Source organism: Trypanosoma theileri (genome assembly GCF_002087225.1).
Source record: "Trypanosoma theileri isolate Edinburgh chromosome Unknown TM35_Tth_1_V1, whole genome shotgun sequence".
Taxonomy (NCBI): domain Eukaryota; phylum Euglenozoa; class Kinetoplastea; order Trypanosomatida; family Trypanosomatidae; genus Trypanosoma; species Trypanosoma theileri.
This window is the reverse complement of record NW_021639843.1, coordinates 1,375,035-1,392,838: the sequence shown is the minus strand read 5'-3', so window position 1 is coordinate 1,392,838 and position 17,804 is coordinate 1,375,035. Positions and strand designations below refer to the sequence as shown.

The 17,804-nt window shown below is 35.2% G+C and overlaps 6 protein-coding genes across 6 annotated transcripts; all 6 read right to left on the bottom strand.

Annotated features, from left to right (window-relative positions):
- Positions 1-350: 350 nt before the first annotated feature.
- TM35_000016440 (uncharacterized protein) lies at positions 351-2,618 on the bottom strand (the record flags this gene model as incomplete). Its single annotated transcript, XM_029021325.1, has 1 exon — positions 351-2,618. One exon carries the CDS (start codon positions 2,616-2,618, stop codon positions 351-353), a length of 2,268 nt encoding a protein of 755 aa, XP_028887833.1.
- Positions 2,619-4,728: 2,110 nt separating this feature from the next.
- TM35_000016430 (uncharacterized protein) lies at positions 4,729-6,831 on the bottom strand (the record flags this gene model as incomplete). The annotated part of the gene is made up of 1 exon (XM_029021324.1): positions 4,729-6,831. One exon carries the CDS (start codon positions 6,829-6,831, stop codon positions 4,729-4,731), a length of 2,103 nt encoding a protein of 700 aa, XP_028887832.1.
- A 312-nt stretch (positions 6,832-7,143) lies between these two features.
- Positions 7,144-8,166, bottom strand: TM35_000016420 (ankyrin; the record flags this gene model as incomplete). The annotated part of the gene is made up of 1 exon (XM_029021323.1): positions 7,144-8,166. One exon carries the CDS (start codon positions 8,164-8,166, stop codon positions 7,144-7,146), a length of 1,023 nt encoding a protein of 340 aa, XP_028887831.1.
- Positions 8,167-8,445: 279 nt separating this feature from the next.
- TM35_000016410 (pre-rRNA-processing protein TSR4) lies at positions 8,446-9,516 on the bottom strand (the record flags this gene model as incomplete). Its single annotated transcript, XM_029021322.1, has 1 exon — positions 8,446-9,516. One exon carries the CDS (start codon positions 9,514-9,516, stop codon positions 8,446-8,448), a length of 1,071 nt encoding a protein of 356 aa, XP_028887830.1.
- Positions 9,517-9,743: 227 nt separating this feature from the next.
- On the bottom strand, positions 9,744-10,358 carry TM35_000016400 (uncharacterized protein; the record flags this gene model as incomplete). The annotated part of the gene is made up of 1 exon (XM_029021321.1): positions 9,744-10,358. The coding sequence occupies one exon, from the start codon at positions 10,356-10,358 to the stop codon at positions 9,744-9,746; it is 615 nt and encodes a 204-aa protein (XP_028887829.1).
- A 1,180-nt stretch (positions 10,359-11,538) lies between these two features.
- On the bottom strand, positions 11,539-17,715 carry TM35_000016390 (uncharacterized protein; the record flags this gene model as incomplete). Its single annotated transcript, XM_029021320.1, has 1 exon — positions 11,539-17,715. The coding sequence occupies one exon, from the start codon at positions 17,713-17,715 to the stop codon at positions 11,539-11,541; it is 6,177 nt and encodes a 2,058-aa protein (XP_028887828.1).
- Positions 17,716-17,804: the final 89 nt, after the last annotated feature.

Below are 17,804 nucleotides of genomic sequence, written 5' to 3'. Positions count from 1 at the left end.
GGGAAAAACTACACTTGGTCTCGTGAAAAAAGAGACTCTTTGCTTTGAATTAAGGTAATAGTGAAAAAGAAGGGAAAAATTTTTTTTTTTCAATTGACCAAGAAATTGTAGTTTTACGAAATTTTTTTTTCGTATATATATATATATTCTTTTTTGAGAGTACTTTTCTATTTATTTATTTTCTTCTTTTTTTTTTTTACATCAGCAACTCACAAAGTGCACGATACACTGGCTTTATAGATAATAACCAATGTACATACAACAGAGGAACAAGAAAGCACAAAGGGAAAAAAAAAAGGAAAACAATATAAGAACAAAAAAAAAAGGTGATAACATACAGGAGAAACATTTTACTCTGTTTTGTATCCTTGTGAAGAGACCACCATTTCTTTTTTTAGGAAGCTCTCACGAAGTGCTTCAGATGTTTTCACCACTTTTTCGTGAAGTCCATTCATGTCATCGTTATACTGAGAGACAACACTAACTGTTCTGGCTTCTAGAGGAAAGCAGGGAAGAGGCGGAATCAAACATTTCTTTTTTCCTACCTCTCTCATCGCAGTTTCAACATCATCATATAAACGGGTAGAAGACGCTCTCCTTTGTAGAGCGGTAGTATACGGCACATCAACTCTAGCATTGTGGGGGCATGATAATGAGGTTGATGATTTTGGTGGTGGTTGTGGAGTTAATGACACACAACTCGTACGTTTCTTCTCAACTAGAGATGGTAACTTCTGAGTTGCACGTGACAAAGCAACAGAAAGAATATAAGGAATACTGGGGAGATACCCATTTGTATCCATTTGTTGAAGAACTAAAGTTGCTACAGCAGAAACAAATTCTGAAAAACAAATACAATTCTTCTTGCAGGTAATATCGTCACTTTGTATAGATCCTTCAGCCTGCTTTGTCTCTAAATATCGTTGTAAAAATAAGGAGCAACCACCATCTTTGGTACCTAAAGTTGTAAGAAATAAATCATCACATGCTTTATCAAATTGATTCATTTGCATCATTCCATCAGTAGCATAACGGGAAAAAACTGTTTTTAACTCTTGTAATTGTGTCACTGAAATAGATTCCACTAGTGGAGTCGACATAAGGAGAACATCCTTAGAGCTATATACTACATCCTCATTAATACCCCGCAGCGACACAACAACTCTTGTCATAGGACTTAATGTCAGTTTACCTTCTCCACCTGATTCTACAAAATCAATGCGTGTATTGCGAATGGAAATATCCCATAGAGATCTGGGCAATACCACCTCCACATGATTAGGACCCCGCTGAAACGCGGTAGCCCGATATTGGTTCACGTACACTTTACAGCGTTTCATGCCGTAAAGTGGTAAATCATGCTTTGAAAAAGTTGGACGATCCAACTCCTCATCAAATAATTTAGATGCCAACCTCGCAGAAGAAGATGGTGTAAGTCCAGAAAGACGACGATCGTCTAAATCATTAATACTATCTTTTTCCTCAGGAATTTCTAAAATACACGGAGGGTAATCGTTTACAGAGTTAAGAGATTCTCTACGGTATTCTTCAACTGTCAAATTCCATCCACCAATTATAAAGGATGAAACCTTGTCTAGAGGAACTCTTAATGGAAATACAAGACTTATAGCTGGTTGAATAACAGCGTATTTATTATCAAAAAGTGGATCTGGCACCATTAGTACCCCTATAAATTTACTATAATAATCTTCAAAAACAGACCAAAATTTGGCTGTAAGTGGACGATGGTGTTCATAACGTACCTCATCAGAAAACGCTACAATCCCTAACATTAAAAGAGCCTCTGCAAAGGAGTCTAGTTCCAAAGCCGTAGTTACGCCCTCACGTAATTTCAGTCGACAGTACTTCATCAAATTATGGATACCAAAAAATTCTCGGTAATCAAAAATAGATACCGCACTTTTTTTCTGAACAGGTGAAAAATGTGGAAAAATATCTGCTATCATTTTCTCAAAGGCAGGGCGAAATACCCGACCATTCTCCGCATAACGGTAGAAAAGTGGTAAAACGATAGAATCAATTGATGAGGCGATGATATGTGTCACTAATTGATTGGTATAAGGAGTCCAATTATTCTTCATAGAGTCTAATGATACCACCATCCTTTTCAAGACAATGCTTCTATTTATCAGGGGTTTGAAGAAACGGCGTGATGTAAATATAACACTTTCCTTCAGTTTTACTTGATCTTCAGCAGACAAAACAACAGCCTCTGAAAGAGGACGACTCTCATCAACAAGTTCAGAGTAACGCTGTGTCTGAAAGCATCTTACACAAACAACATTCATAATTTCAATAAATCCATCAAAATTTACTGTTAGTTCATGCACATTTTTCATTTTATTTGCAACAATATTATTAGTACTATTAATATTATTATCGAAATCTTCTGTAGGATGTGATGGATGTCCATGATACTGCCAAAGGGTTTCAAGAAGGACTTGATATACTCCAGTATTTGGTCCCAAGAGCCCAGCAGACCGCAGCAGTGTCATCAAGCCGCCAAAAGATAACTCCTGTCGGCGCAGAGACTCCCCATGACTGAGAGCAATGTCAAACAGTAGAAACCAATTGCACTCCGAAACCTTTGTGACCATTTTGCTACCATGCCAATACTTTCCAAAAAGAAGGGTAAACAAGAAGAAGATCATACATGTTATATATATATATATATATATATAAGAAGTAAAAAAAAAAATGGGAAAAAAAAGAGAGAAAGTGAGAAAGTCTACAAGAGAATGCAAACAGCGGAACTATAATCAGTTGAGCGTCAGAGGGGGAAAAAAAAAAAGAACATTGACCCCACTTCATTTTTTTTTTTTTGACTTTCATTAGCAAGAAAAAAAACCAAGAGTAAGTGATGCAAATTGTAAAAGCAGAGACATCAGATATTAAACAATACAACAATGGAATACATTCTTATCCCGCTCATACATTAATGGAAAAAAAAAAATGAGAAACGAGAGAAAAAAAAAAAAAACACAATGCAAAGAGAATATACTTTTGGATAGATACAATTCGACCAACTTTACGGAGAAAGTTATAATTGAAATGTGCATTCCTCATATTCATCTTTGTCTTTCTCATTACATTCCAGTTCATTTTTTTTTTTTTTACTCATTTCTCTTTAATCATCGTATCATTCTGTGGTACATACTATTCCCTTTTGCTCGTCTTTCCCAGATGTTAACTGGTCTTCACATCATATACCACAATTCTTTTCATTTTCCCACTTTGATTCAGGACGCACATTGTACATTTCTTTCCTTCACATAATAGTCACTTAACCAATTGCAATCCATGAAGGGTATCCAGGTATATCCAAGGTCTAATTGCGATTGTTGATCGTTACCCTAAAAACAAAACCATACACCGTTATTAGGTTATTGCAGAGTCTCTCATAAGCATCTTGCGCAAACACTCCCGACCGTCCATCATTCTCATATTTAAAAGCCACAAGAAGTGCACTTTATGATGAGTTGCATGGGGTTTTCTAGGAAAAATTGTTTTTTTTTTTTTTTTTTGTAATGTGAGTTTCACCCCTGTTTTTTTTTTTTTTTTTAACAAAGCCTCAAAGACAACGATATCCTCCTTTTTCCCTTCGAGTCGCAAAGATTATTTAGGGGGTGAAAAAATATATATATATATCTCACAGAGTTTATCATCAAGGTAATGAAACGCACTTCCTCCATCTCCCCCTCTCCTTTCTTGAATCCTTCTTCCGGCCCCTCTGTACAGTTTTTCGCTTGAAATAGCTACTATATCTTTACAATATCGTGGATTCCCCACACCATACCCTACCCCACACCCCAATCCTGTTGTTGTTACCGGTAGTGTTGGCGGTAGTCATAGTGATATAGTTTCAAGGCGTTATTATTTGATCACTTCTATCCTACTTATTTAACTTCAATAAAATGCTTTTGATAGTGACTGCTGGAAGACGATGCCCTGATTTCAGTGCTAACATACGAGATAAAAGTACCGATATTCAATCCTTTACCATTTGCATCACCAAAGAGGCCTCAGCCTCACTATTCAAATCTCTCATCCGTCTTTGCATACCCTCCTTTTACCGGAACTACGTTTCTAACCCGTGTATAAGTCCTTTTTTGCAACTGTTGATCGTTGAATGGGTGTCTTCTCCACCTGATTCATCGATCAAACCGCCAGATAATAATACAAAACGAGATTTCCCATGAATCAGACGTTCAAAGAAGAAAAAAAAAAATTCTCATACCCATTTTCAACTAAAACGGTAGTTTTGGCATTGACACAAAAAACATTTTGAAAAAGATCAATCTCCTTTAAATTTTTTTTTCTTTTTTTTCTTTGTGCAACTGAGGCAGAATCAATACAGGATTTTTTATGCGAATAGCTCTGCATAAAAGGAGCTTCTACATGTTTTATATACTTCCCATTCTTACCATGTTCTCATCTTCCAAGCTAGAAGCCTTTCTACTGTATACACATCGAGACAAAACAATTGGTGAATCGCAGATCGTATTGTTTATTTCATGCGGTTCCTTTCCCCCTTTAGCATACACAACAGATGCCAGCATCCAATATAAAGTCAAACATATTTAAGAAAACACTTCTTTAGAAACAGATGCAACAACGACAACAAAACAAAACATTACCCACTGCTAACTATCATTCTTAGAGAGGTTTCTCATTTTTTTTTTTCGCTTTTTGATTCTACGCAAATGGTCACGACCACCTCTGAAGAAACGGATTTCGGAGCTCGTTCAGAGACTCTCCGAAAGACTTTGTCTCGGCATCTTGCTCAAAAGAGGGTACCGAATTTATCGAACTACCCTGCAATGTGTTTGACGCTCCTACAACTTGTTTAGGTACTCCGCTGGTTGGTGGACCATGTCGAGCATCACCCACAGAGAATGGTGGCGGTTGTTGAGGAGGGGCGCCCACTCCTTGAGGCGGTGTGATCGACGCCCCTACACCTTGTTTAGGTACTCCGCTGGTTGGTGGACCATGTCGAGCATCACCCACAGAGAATGGTGGCGCTTGTTGAGGAGGGGCGCCCACTCCTTGAGGCGGTGTGATCGAAGCCCCTACACCTTGCGGTTTTATCCCGGTAAATGGAGTTGTTTGTGAGGCATTGGGACGAACCGTATTTGCAACGTTGCTAGCTGGCAACCTGCGTACTGTACCCTTGATGTCAGGGTTAACATCTTTCTGAATGCCCTGCTCTCGGTCTGGTGCCTCGTTAGGAGGATAGGTCTCGCCGTAAACATTAGCAGCATCCTTGTTTTCTTTCACATGTTGATTTTCTTCGTGACCATTTACATGATTCTTCGTTTTCTCTTCTCTCCCTTCAACCTCCTCAGAGAAGGGCCAAAATCTTTTTGCCGCTCCAACTACAAGAAAAACAACTACCGTTCCAACCCATGTCCACACATCTCTTAAGTTAACAGGGACCTTCTTTTCGTTGAAGCGTTCCAAGTCATATCCCGCTCCCCGTGCAGCATTTTCAAGTTCAGCAGCAACATTATCATTAGAACTGACCGAATGCGACTGGAAGGCTTTTTTACCCCTTCTAGGTGTTTCTCCTAAAGGAATTTCATGGACATCTGTACTATCTTTAATTCTTCCCTCTGTATGTACCCCATACTTTCGTTCCTTAGATTTTGACAAGTCGCTTAAATGATCAATAGCCACGGTTAGACCCGCAGCGGCCGCACGAAAGGCACGTAGGGGGTCTTGGCAAACATCAGTCCCTTCACCCATTGTAAAACAAGCAGAAGGAACTTGATCCTTAGCAGCAGTAAGAGATTCTTCCAACATGGAAACCTGCATAGACAAACGATTAAGGAGAGATACAAGCGTTTCTTCTTCAGCTTCAGCCTGTCGTTGTGCGGCTTCTTCAGCTTCAGCCTGTCGTCGTTTGGCTTCCTCCGCCTCAGCCTGTCGTCGTTCGGCTTCCTCCGTTTCAGCACGTCGTCGTTCGGCTTCCTCAGCTTCAGCCTGTCGTTGTGCGGCTTCTTCAGCTTCAGCACGTCGTCGTTCGGCTTCTTCAGCTTCAGCACGTCGTTGTGCGGCTTCCTCCGCCTCAGCACGTCGTCGTTTGGCTTCCTCCGCCTCAGCACGTCGTCGTTCGGCTTCCTCCGCCTCAGCCTGTCGCTGTGCGGCTTCTTCAGCTTCAGCACGTCGTCGTGCGGCTTCCTCCGCCTCAGCCTGTCGTCGTGCGGCTTCCTCCGCTTCAGCACGTCGTCGTTCGGCTTCCTCCGCTTCAGCACGTCGTCGTTCGGCTTCCTCCGCCTCAGCACGTCGTCGTTCGGCTTCTTCAGCTTCAGCACGTCGTCGTGCGGCTTCTTCAGCTTCAGCCTGTCGTCGTTCGGCTTCCTCCGCCTCAGCACGTCGTCGTTCGGCCTCCTCCGCCTCAGCACGTCGTCGTTTGGCTTCTTCAGCTTCAGCCTGTCGTTGTGCGGCTTCTTCAGCTTCAGATCGTTGAGATTCGTCTTCTTTTGTTTCGGTCTGTAACACCTTTGACTGTTGTTCATACAGCTTGTGTCTATCAGTCTCCTCTTCTAGACTTTTTTGTTTTTCGTCCAGTTTCCGCAGACGTGCAAGTTCCTCTTCCAAACGTCGAATCTCGTCATCTTGATACCCGTCAACAATGTCATTCTCCTGGGAAAGAGTCCCAGAAGCTTTACTTATTTCTCCTGTGTCTTCTGATACTTTTATTCTTTCCTTGGCATCCGCTGTTGTTCCTGTGGTCACTAGTAGTGCTAAGCTCAGGCACCAAAAGAGAAACAAATAAGCTAGCGTTCCCCGAAAAACGGGGCACCGCATGGTAATGAAATTACCTTTTCCTTTTCCTATATTTTTTCTTTTATTTTTCAAGAGCTATCCCTACCAGAAAACAAAATATGTACTGAGGCACTCGATGCCCACATGTACCAATGAATCAGATGAAAAGAAAAAGATTTCTCAATAAATGTGGAAGCTGCGCAGGCAAAACAAAAAAAAAAAAAACAAAAAAAAAAACTCAGTATCAGATTGCCTCATCTATATTAAATTCAAATAATGCCGGAATCGCTCAAAATAAATACCCAGAGTTGAATAGAGAAAGAAAGATAAAAACCCACGAAAAAGTATAAATAATTATTTGTTCAAAGGCTGAGAGAATTGTAGGGAGTCACTCAAGAGGCTGTTTACCCTTATAGGTTCCACTCCAATTGTGTCAATACTTGTGCCAATTCGCATAGAAGTACCACCAATGCGTTCTGGTTTTACTGGTGGGCGATTCTGCAATGAAGGCGGTATAGGAGGTGGTTCATCAAACCCCACCTCCTCAAGAGATCGACATGGACCTTCCGGTGCAGCCCCAAAAGGGTTACGCAATCCGAACTTTGGCTGAGGTACAACAATTTCAACAACGTCCATTGGTCTTGTTACCCTTTCTGGCTCTGGTTGAATAGAAATATGTTGGATAGGACGACCAGCAGCAGCATCCTCTGCAGCCTCTTCATATATTTCCTCAGTAGATTTTACTGGTAGTGGGTGTAACCGCAGCTCTTGATCAGCTTTCGCCTTTGCGAAAGCAAGATCATCGCGGTTGCTTTTTAAGAGAATAACTACATGCTTCAAACCTTTTTCTGAAGCAATATACAGTGGACTTTTGCCATCAATATCGCAAATATTGGCATTTGCACCAGCCTTCAAAAGATGGTACACAGCATTGTGATATCCACCTTTCGCGGCAATATATAAAGGAGTCTCTTTTTTTGTATTTTGGGCATTTAAACCTGCGGCTCGTTCAACAAGAATATCAATTAGAGCGCAATTTCCTGTATGAGCAGCTACATGAAGAGCTGTCTCACCGTATTTTCCGTTTCTTGCATCAATATCTGCACCTTCATCAAGAAGGACCAATGCAACATCGTTTTTTCCATTAAAACAAGCAATATAGAGAGGAGTCTCATTATCTGAACCTTTCAAGTTCACCTCCGCGCCAAGAAGAAGAAGCTCCTTAACTGTTTTAACCCCTACTCCTTTCTTCATACATGCGTAGTACAGTGGAGTATATCCTTCAGAGTTTGTTTTATTTACATCTATTGAACCAAACTCTGTTCGCAGTGCCTCATGATCATGTTGATCAATTGCTTCAAATATACTTCGATCCATCAGCTTCAATCTAAATTAAAATATTAAAAAGGAAAATAAGAAAGAAATCAAGGTAATATCCTATTAGATTTTAATAATAATGACCCACGTCAAAAATAATAATAATAATAATAATAATAATAATAATAATAATAATAATAATAATAATAATAATAATAATAATAAATAAAATAGTAACATATTTTTCTTCTTGTTGTTGAAATATAAGGTTTACTACTTACTCGAGTAATTGTTTATCCTCTACCGAAGAAGGATATTACAAATGATAAAGGGAAGTATTTAAATTTCCTTTTCAACCACACAGTACTCCTGTGCATACGACTTTGAATTACAATTACCACTACATGTAAATACCAAAACATTTCCAAAATGTAAAGGATGTTTTTTCTCATCTTTCGCTTTAACAAGATAATAAATGATAGGTGAAGTAAGTTGAAGTTCGTATCGGCGCACACTACCACATTGAGGGCAATTAGGCACAGCAATTGGAGTGACAGAGGACCTCAATGGCTCTTGATTTGGAGCCCATCGAATACACTGCGAAGGAACCCTTCCAATTCTTTCAACATACTTTCGAAGACGTTTCTCATGTAATGGTTCATCATCTTCATCCATTGTTGTGGTCTCTACAACATCATCACCATATTTCTGCTTCACCTCACGCAATTGATCATTTATAGTTGCACACTTAACTTTCACTTTTGGGGGTTCCTCAAAAACGTCAAGGGCAAAACATGGGTAGCAGAAACCCTCTACTTCTGCCTTTGATCCAGGAGAAGCGAGAGTAGAAGGTACTTCAAGAGTGTGAACATCATCAATATTCAATTTTTCTTTTCTTTTTTCGTTACTATCTTCTTCCTCTTTGTCGGTGGAATTAGTAGTAGTAGTAGTAGTAGTATTAACACCAACTGGAGCATTACACACAGCATACTCCTCCCCATTAACCTTTTCAGATGATTCATTTTCATCATCCCCCCAATCACCGTTTTCCTCAAAAAGAGCTCCTTCTTTTACTTCTTCTGCATCATCAACAGTTGATGGAACTGTTACGTAGGAAGGATTAAAGTTTTGCGATCTAAGAACAAAACAAAAGCTACTTTGTTCTTTGCTACAGGTAGCACAAAGAAAAACGTAGATTATTCTATCGTAAACTTCTAAGGGGGCATAAATTTGTGTCAGTAATGACACTGCACGATTACTTTTGCATTTTGGACACTGAAATACACTGCTATCCGACAATTCCCGAAACAGAATAGCTGATCCACCTATTTTCGAAGTGTAAACAGAGGAAAAGTCTGTACCCGCAGCCTTCACTGGTGTCCCAAGCCAAACAACATCTTTTTTTGACATTTGAAAAGCTTTGTTAATTATTATTTTTTCGAACAAATACATATATATATATATATATATACAAATCAAAAAGGAATAAGAAAAAAAAAGAAAAAGAAAACCATCAACATCATATTATCAGAAAATATTATGTTTCCATATAACAATAGAAAAAATAAATAAATAAATAAATAAATAAATAATAATAATGAGCATAATAGTTTAGAATGTCAATATGCAGGATGTCATTAACCCCAGAATAACTTTGAAAGCGATCGAGTCAACCATTCACTACCATATGCTTCCATCAAGTAAAACGGCGCATTGTGTGGGCACTTAGCTACAACATCGGCAACTGTGCATATTTCAAGAGGAAACAGTTCCTTTTCCGGAGAATGACCATCGCCAGAAGTCACAATTCCATTTTCTATAACTGTTTCATGAAATTCTGCGCAAATTCGTTTGGTACATTTACGGTAAATATTTATTTGATTCTGAGCACCTGAGCGAATACTTGAAGAAAAGCCAAAGCATCTGGAATCTAGCTCTTGCATCATGGTAAGGGTATTTTCTCTACTAGGAATCTTTTTATATCCAATATCAAGATCAGCATCCCAAAGTATCAATCTCCCTAGTCGTCTGGATCCAAGAAGAGTACCGTTCTGTAACCAAAATATTATATTGTGTTCGTCCAATACACGCGTAGAGCAGGCCAATGCATCTCGGAATGCAGATTCTCTATCATAGTACACATGAAAACAGTATGCCACTGTAACATATGTTACAATCCCAAGAAGCGCTACTACAATTGCACGGGTAAAGTATAAACCAAACGAATCCTGCTCCTTTGAGGAGACCTTCATGATCACAAGTAAACTATTCTCGCTTTTTTGTTGTTTCTATCAATCAAAAAAAAAAATGTAATGTCTCTTTTTTTGTTCTTTCTTCTTGTAAAAAAATGAAAACAAAACAAAGATGAGAAAAATAAAAAAAAAAGGGGGCCGCAAAAGAAAAACCATGACAAAAAGAAAAGAAAACTCTTACAGGTAATCACGGTTTTTTTTCTTTTGTGTGTGCGTGTGTGTGTCTATTTATCTTGATGTTTTCGTATTGTAATATAAGCATTTTAGGGAACACTCTCCTTTAACTCTTGTTTGCATTTTTGTACACCTGCAGCGTATCTAAAGCGTCGCAACTCATCCCTTTGTTTTACCTCCCGAGCACGTGCTGACTCCAGTTCACGCTCCAAGTGAGCTATTCGTAAACGAAGTTGACGGCAATGTTGACAATCGAATTCTCTACTCAATACTCGAGACAATGGAATGAGGACATCTGTTAATGAAGATGCATCATTGTTTTCTAAAAAAGACTCACCAATAGAACGAGAAACTTTCTCAACCATTTATCTACATTATACGAAAAAGAGAAAGAGAAAGAATATATTTTTCCGATTTGACCCAAATTACTGCAACAAAAAAAATAATAATAAATCACTGAAAAATATTTTATTCAATATACCCTTTTACATAAGCAATCCGCACCAATCAATGAAAAAAAAAACAAAAAAAAATCAATCCCTCTGTTGAAACTTGTCCATGGCACTTACCCACTCAGTATGAGTTACTGAAGTATAGGGTTCCGAAGGGTTTCCTCTACCTTTACGTAGAGTGGAAAGAAAGAAAGAGGTTAAAACAGTAAGAGAAAGAAAAAAAGTAAAAACTTTAACCATTCATGATTTTTTCTTTCAGTATGTATTTTTAGAGTCAGAGAAAATAATGAATGGGAAAGATAGTCTTTTCAACAACTTATGACCCATCACATTATATTACCCTCTGATTGAATACAGATTCTTTCCTCCCAGCCTCCAAGAAACGAAAAAAAAAAAAGGTAACACAATTTTATTTTTATTATTCTTTCTTATTTAAGTCAATACCCCTCTCATCATGAAATGAATGGTCCAAAAAAAAAAAAAAAAAAAAAAAAAAAAAAAAAAAAAAAAAAAAAAAAAAACCAAAAAGCGAGAACTACAACTATAGTTTCCACTCACGGAGGGATACTTTGCAGCAAGGTAGTGATAATGTCTGTTACAGAATTGGTCAAAAGTTTTTTTGAAGATCGATCAACACAAAGTTCTTTTAATTCTCTAAAAAAAAATCTTAGCCTTGACTTACAGTCCATTATTTCTAAAAGATAAGAAGTTATATTTATTGCTAAGGTTTTTTCAGTGAAAATACTAAGAGGTTGTGTCAGGATTATTGTAATTAGGCGAGAAAATTCAGGTTCTTTTATACCAAGAAAGCTGTTTAGCATAACACAAATCAACCACCACCACGAAGACAATTCTATACATTCTTTTCCCAGTGAAGCCTCAAATAAAAGCCGTGTTGCATCTGCAATGACATCCCAACGAGATTCTTCTTGTTTATTTTCCTTTATAACTCTCTCAGACATTTTATGAAACTCATACAAAAGAAGACGTTTAGAAGAAATAGTAAAATCAAATTTATTTAATGCAAGAAATAGTGCATCTTCTTGTTCAAATATTTTAGATAAAAGTTCACTAACAATAATTAAGGCAATTCCATTAGTATAAGATGGAGTATCATGAATAGTATTCAAATAAGTCATCACCTGAATACTATTGTAATCCAATTCTTCTCTCTGAATATCACTGTAAGCACTTCGTAAAATTAATGAAGCTGAAGTTTCAATAATAAAAAGTTTATTTCTTTCTTTTTGAAGTTGCAAAGCGTAAGGTGAAAATTGAAATAAAAGTGGTACTTCTCGTATGGGAGCTATAAAGGTATTTAAACCTTTTAAATCTTCCATAACATTATTTTTTAATTCTACTCCAAGAATTAAAGTTGGTTTATCTTGTTCCTTGTAATTTGGTTTACCACTTAAGAGAGCTCGTAATGTACGCCATTGTGTTTGACCTACAGTTGTTACGTGACCAATACATTGTAGTGTATAGTATGTATAGTGTTGAATTCTACGTCCATACGTTTTACTGAGAACTCCATTCCAAAGAGCTTCACATATTTTTATAGAAAGATGATCATCTGGAAGAAGAGAAAGAATGCTACATGCACTACGTATCATTTGTAAAATTCCAAAGTTAAATGATAAACAACCCCAAGAAGTTGATTCTAAATCATCAAAAAAACGACGTGATAGTAAAAAAGCTACTGGTTCAACTTCTTTATGCGTAGATGCGCCAGACATTATAATCATAGCTGTAAGAGCACCCATATAAGAAAATATATCCATTTTAATTATTTTTGAAAGAATTGATATAGGATCCATATACCCATTTATTTTTTCATCTCCTGTTGTAAATAAACTCAACATAATTGTTGTACATGCAACTGTATCTAATACATCAAATAGTAACGGTGACATACCAAAATAAGGAAGTAAACCCACATGAAAACGAAGAACATTACATTGAATATAAGCGTTATCAATAAAAGAAGCTGCATAATCACGATACCATACAAAAAGGATTGAAAGAATATTTGACGCAACTGTACCTTCATATGCTTGAGAATGTCTCAAGAGATAAATATTTCCTGCCGAAAGAGTCATTAAAGAAAAAAAGACATCTGATATACAATAAGTAGGAAACTTTAATGCTTCAGTAATAACAGATGAAATTACGTGAAGGTATAAATGAATAAGTGATGCAGAAATTTTTTTACTTACTTCTTTTAAAGGTGTATAACGTCCACATAATGGAAGAAGATATCCAATAGTATGAATATTCCAATGTCGTTGACTTGAGAGAATCGGAATCTGTGCATAAGTTGAAAATAAGGAATCATTAAAAATAAATTTTATTCTTGAAGTTGATTCAGAAGACATTAATTCTAAAGGAAAATCATCATATTGATATAATATATCTGTTAAACTCATATGTGTCTTAGGTTTTGAATGACGTTCTTCTGATATAATTGTATGTAATAATAAACTTGTTATAATCCAAAATATGAAACGTTGTTCATCTCCATCAAGTTGACGAGAATTACCAAAAGATAAAAGTTGTGGTGTATATCGGGCATGCATCTCTTCCATAAGTTGAGATGGAAATCCAACAGTTTGATTTAATTTGCAGAGAAATTTAAGACATGACAAATCATATGTTTGACATATCTCTTCTCCTATAATTACTTCCCACACAGAATATATACAGCATTTTACTACTAACCAAAGTATAGATTCAAAAATTCCGTGATTTATATTAGATGATGAATGAATAAAAATAGATACAACATACCTTACGATTGATTTTATATCTATTAAAGATAATTCTAAACATTTATTTATAATAGACAAGAGTAACATTTTAAAAGGAATGAATTCGTCTGTTAAGTCTTCATTATTTAGAATTTTATCCCATCCATGATCCTTGTCAGGGGCTACAAGAACTAGTAAAAACATAGAAGAATATCTAAGATATACATCTAATTCCATATTTTCCGATTCTATTGATAATATCTCAAGAATTCTTTTTAACAAAGAGTAAATAGTTACAGAGTTAAAATGTAATGATGTTAAATTACCTCTTATGCATAGTTTCGTTAATTCAATTATGTCAACAAATTCCAATAAATTAAGCAAACCATATTCTCCCATAGTAGATATAAGACTTTCTACATGCTTTGGGTGGATACATTCAAGTAATTCTCTTATAGTAACAGATTTCGTACCTAGAAATTTTAAAAATAATGTCGGTGATTCTGAAAGACCAGATGTAAAAAAAGGTAACCCGGAAATTAAGGTAAAGAATTCCTCTTTTTTTGTTTTACTTGAAATATCTATAGACTCTCTTTCTAAATTAAAATTCAATAAATTCATATTACGAAAACCTATAGTTTCACAAAATAGTCTTAAGAAAGGAATCTTCTGGATTTCCTCTGTAAATCTTGTTGGAATTACTTGGGGAAAAGAAGATAAGGCCACATATAAAAAGTCTGAATTTTCCATGAAGTATGAAGGAAAGTGTAAAAAAGTCCTTTTTGCAGCATCATAAAATGCTCTACGAAGTGAAAAATTATACCGTGTGTCTGTGATAATTTGTACTACTATGAGTGATTCTTCACATTCTACCCATCCCCAACGAAAGGCATCTACAATATGTGCAATAAGATCATCATTTAAACCGAGAATACTCTCATTAACTACTAAGTGAGCATCTTTCACATTTACATCATCTTCAATATTTGAAATAATAACCAAAACAAGTTCTAATATAAATGTTTCACATTCTGTTTTTAGAATAAATTCAACTAAACGATAAATATAAAATGGATCTAAAATACATAGACAAATAGCTGAAGCAATTGACTCTTCTTGTTGTAGAAGTAAATCCAAGATAGAATCTATGGAATCACAAAGAAGAATATATTCACAAAATTTATAAAACTCAGACAGAAAATCCTCACTATTTTCCCATTTTTGTTTAAATAAGTTACTACAATTTGTAAGCATTTGTAAAATGTCTTCATTATCATTTTCACTATAAAATACCAACATATGTAGTACAATATCTCTGCAATTTTTAAACTTATCACTTTGAAGCTCTTTACTAGTTTCATCAATTATTGTCAATACTTTTAAACATTCATTTCTTCCTCCTATTTCCTTAACAAGGGAAACATATGGTGAAGAAAGAAGTAATTCCAATATACCTAAAATTGGTTCAACTATAGTTACCCCTCGTACAACATTATAGTAGTTTTTATCTGTTACAATAGAAAACATTCGCCTTACAAGTGAAAAATTTGTATCCAGTGCAAGGTAGTACTTTTTATTAGCAATAACTTTATCTCTTTGAATCAATAGTTTAATAAATTTAAATAGTTCATCACCAATAAAGAGCAAATCAAAAGCAAGACTTTTTGTTAATATTTTAACAGTTAAAGAGAGAAATCCTGTATAATCAAACTTTGTTTCAGTTTCATACTGTATACTTTCATCACTTATTACATTATTACAAAATAAAAGTTCAAAAAGGGATCGACATACTTTTAACGAAACAATAGGATTTGACGCCACAAGAATATCAAAGCAAGAAAGTATGTATGGATATAATTGACTCATTTGAAAAATAAAAATCGTTGAACAATTTCCAAAATGAATTAACTCTATAAAAAGTTCAGTTAATTGTTCAATAAGATGAAAAATATGAGCATCACGATAGTTTCGTATATTAGTAAGTCTAGAATAAGCTGAAGAAAGAATCATTTTTTTAAAATCTTCTGATAATTCTTTTCTCATAAGATAAATTGAATGCTCTTCATGTAAATGTGGTACTGAAACTTGATCAATTGCTTTACAACACAAATAAATAACACTCCATATATAGTCAAAGAGTTCTTTGTGTACAAATATATCAAAACAATTCTCACTTTTACATTTCCTTAAACAGGAAAAAGTTGTAGAAATCACAGAGATATAAATATCAAAAGGAAAAGTCTCTGTTGAAAGCAATAAATCTTTTAAAGCTATAAAAGCTCGGTAAAAGGTTTCTTCAAGTAATCTATTACTTAAAGAATAGTTACATATAGTTAAACTAGTTAAATTCAATAATCCTTCACAAATAGATTGAATAATTTGATAACGTTCCCTAGAAGAATTTCCTATTTCGAATTGTAACTTTTCTAACAAGTATAAAATTAAAAATACCAAATTTTGAGACTGATATAACCAACTTTTTTCTTTTTTTTGAAATTTTAACCTTGTAGAAAAAGTTCCTTCTATAAAATCAGTCCCCCGAAAGTAGGGTATAGTAAACATTACACTATCCAAAACAAACTCTTCACACCATTTTATTAAAACAGTAAAAGCAGTTTTACGAAGTCTTGAGTCAGTTTCTAGTAACGATTGTAAAACAAAGGAAAATGATCTCATACAAAAATCAGGTAACTTTTCAATTAAATAAAGTACCTCAATTTGTACAGAAGGAATAGAATTCAGAGGATTTGTTAAATCAAAATGTGAACGTAAAACTTTTAAAAACTTTTTTGAATCTTTTTGATATGTAGTTAAGGATAATGCAGTTATGAATACAAGTAATCCAGAGACTGTATAACCACATTTTATAGTCATATATTTTTCATGAAGATTTATAGTACGAGTTAATAAATCTTTTGCAAGATTGTATTTCATAATATGCACTCTGGTTGATAAACAACATAAAGAACTATACCGAATCATAGGATCTTTATGAGATGTCAAATGCCAAATAACTTCAATTTCATGTTCTTCTTGTGGTTTTAAAAACTGAAGAAGGTTGAGTAAAGGAGATATTAAAATAGTTTTGATCTCTTGTTGCGATAAAGTCATAATTACCTTTTTAAAAATTTTATCATATGAAGGCAATAACCATAAAGGGTCAAAAAGTTTTACTTTTTCATAACATGAAACAATAACCGGTATAATTAAATGACGAATTGGATCTTCTACCAATAAAGATAACATCCATTTATTTATACAGGTTTTAGCATGTAAAACAGTTTGATATAGAGTAGGATTAAGGGAAAGTTTTTTGGCTTGATCTATTAAAAGAGGTAAACATGCATCCAAGGTGATACAACTTCCTAATACATCACTTTTCATTTCTATAGTATCTAACATGTTTGAAAAAGTTCCACAATGAGGGGTATTTGCGATTAATTCTGCTGCCAAAAGTGCAGCTGCTCGACGTACTTCTGTTCGTTCACAGTAGATAATATGTTGTAATAATTTATCTAAAATAGCTTGTGAAAGATGTTTTTCCCCATAACTTCCAAGAGATTCTAGTATTACACGAAAATTTAAAAGGAATGAATGGTTGGTAACAACAAAATCCAAAGAATCAAGTAAATTTAAAACTTCTTTAGCAAAGACTCTAAAAGCATTACTTCGTTGAGATACTATAATACGATTAACAATATTTGCAAACTGACGTATAAGAGACAATTGAACTTGAATTTCTAAAGATTCTCGTAAACATTGAAGTAGAACAGTCCATGATGTTGAAACCATTCGTGTTGAATGAAGCAGTATCATCATTCCAAGCATTTGATCAGCCTTTTCATGGTGTTGAGTTCCGAGAAGCGCGCAAATCTTTCGAATGTTATGATTTAGAAGAGAAGGATCATCCACTATAGTCCCACTAAGATTATATAATTCTTCCAAATCTGGAATAGAAGTATTGTTATCACCTTCTGAACTCATTGCTAACCTTTTTTTTATATATATGTATACTATTATTGTTTTGGCTTCAAAGAAGTGTAAGAAATTAGAAAACCACAAGATGAGAAGAA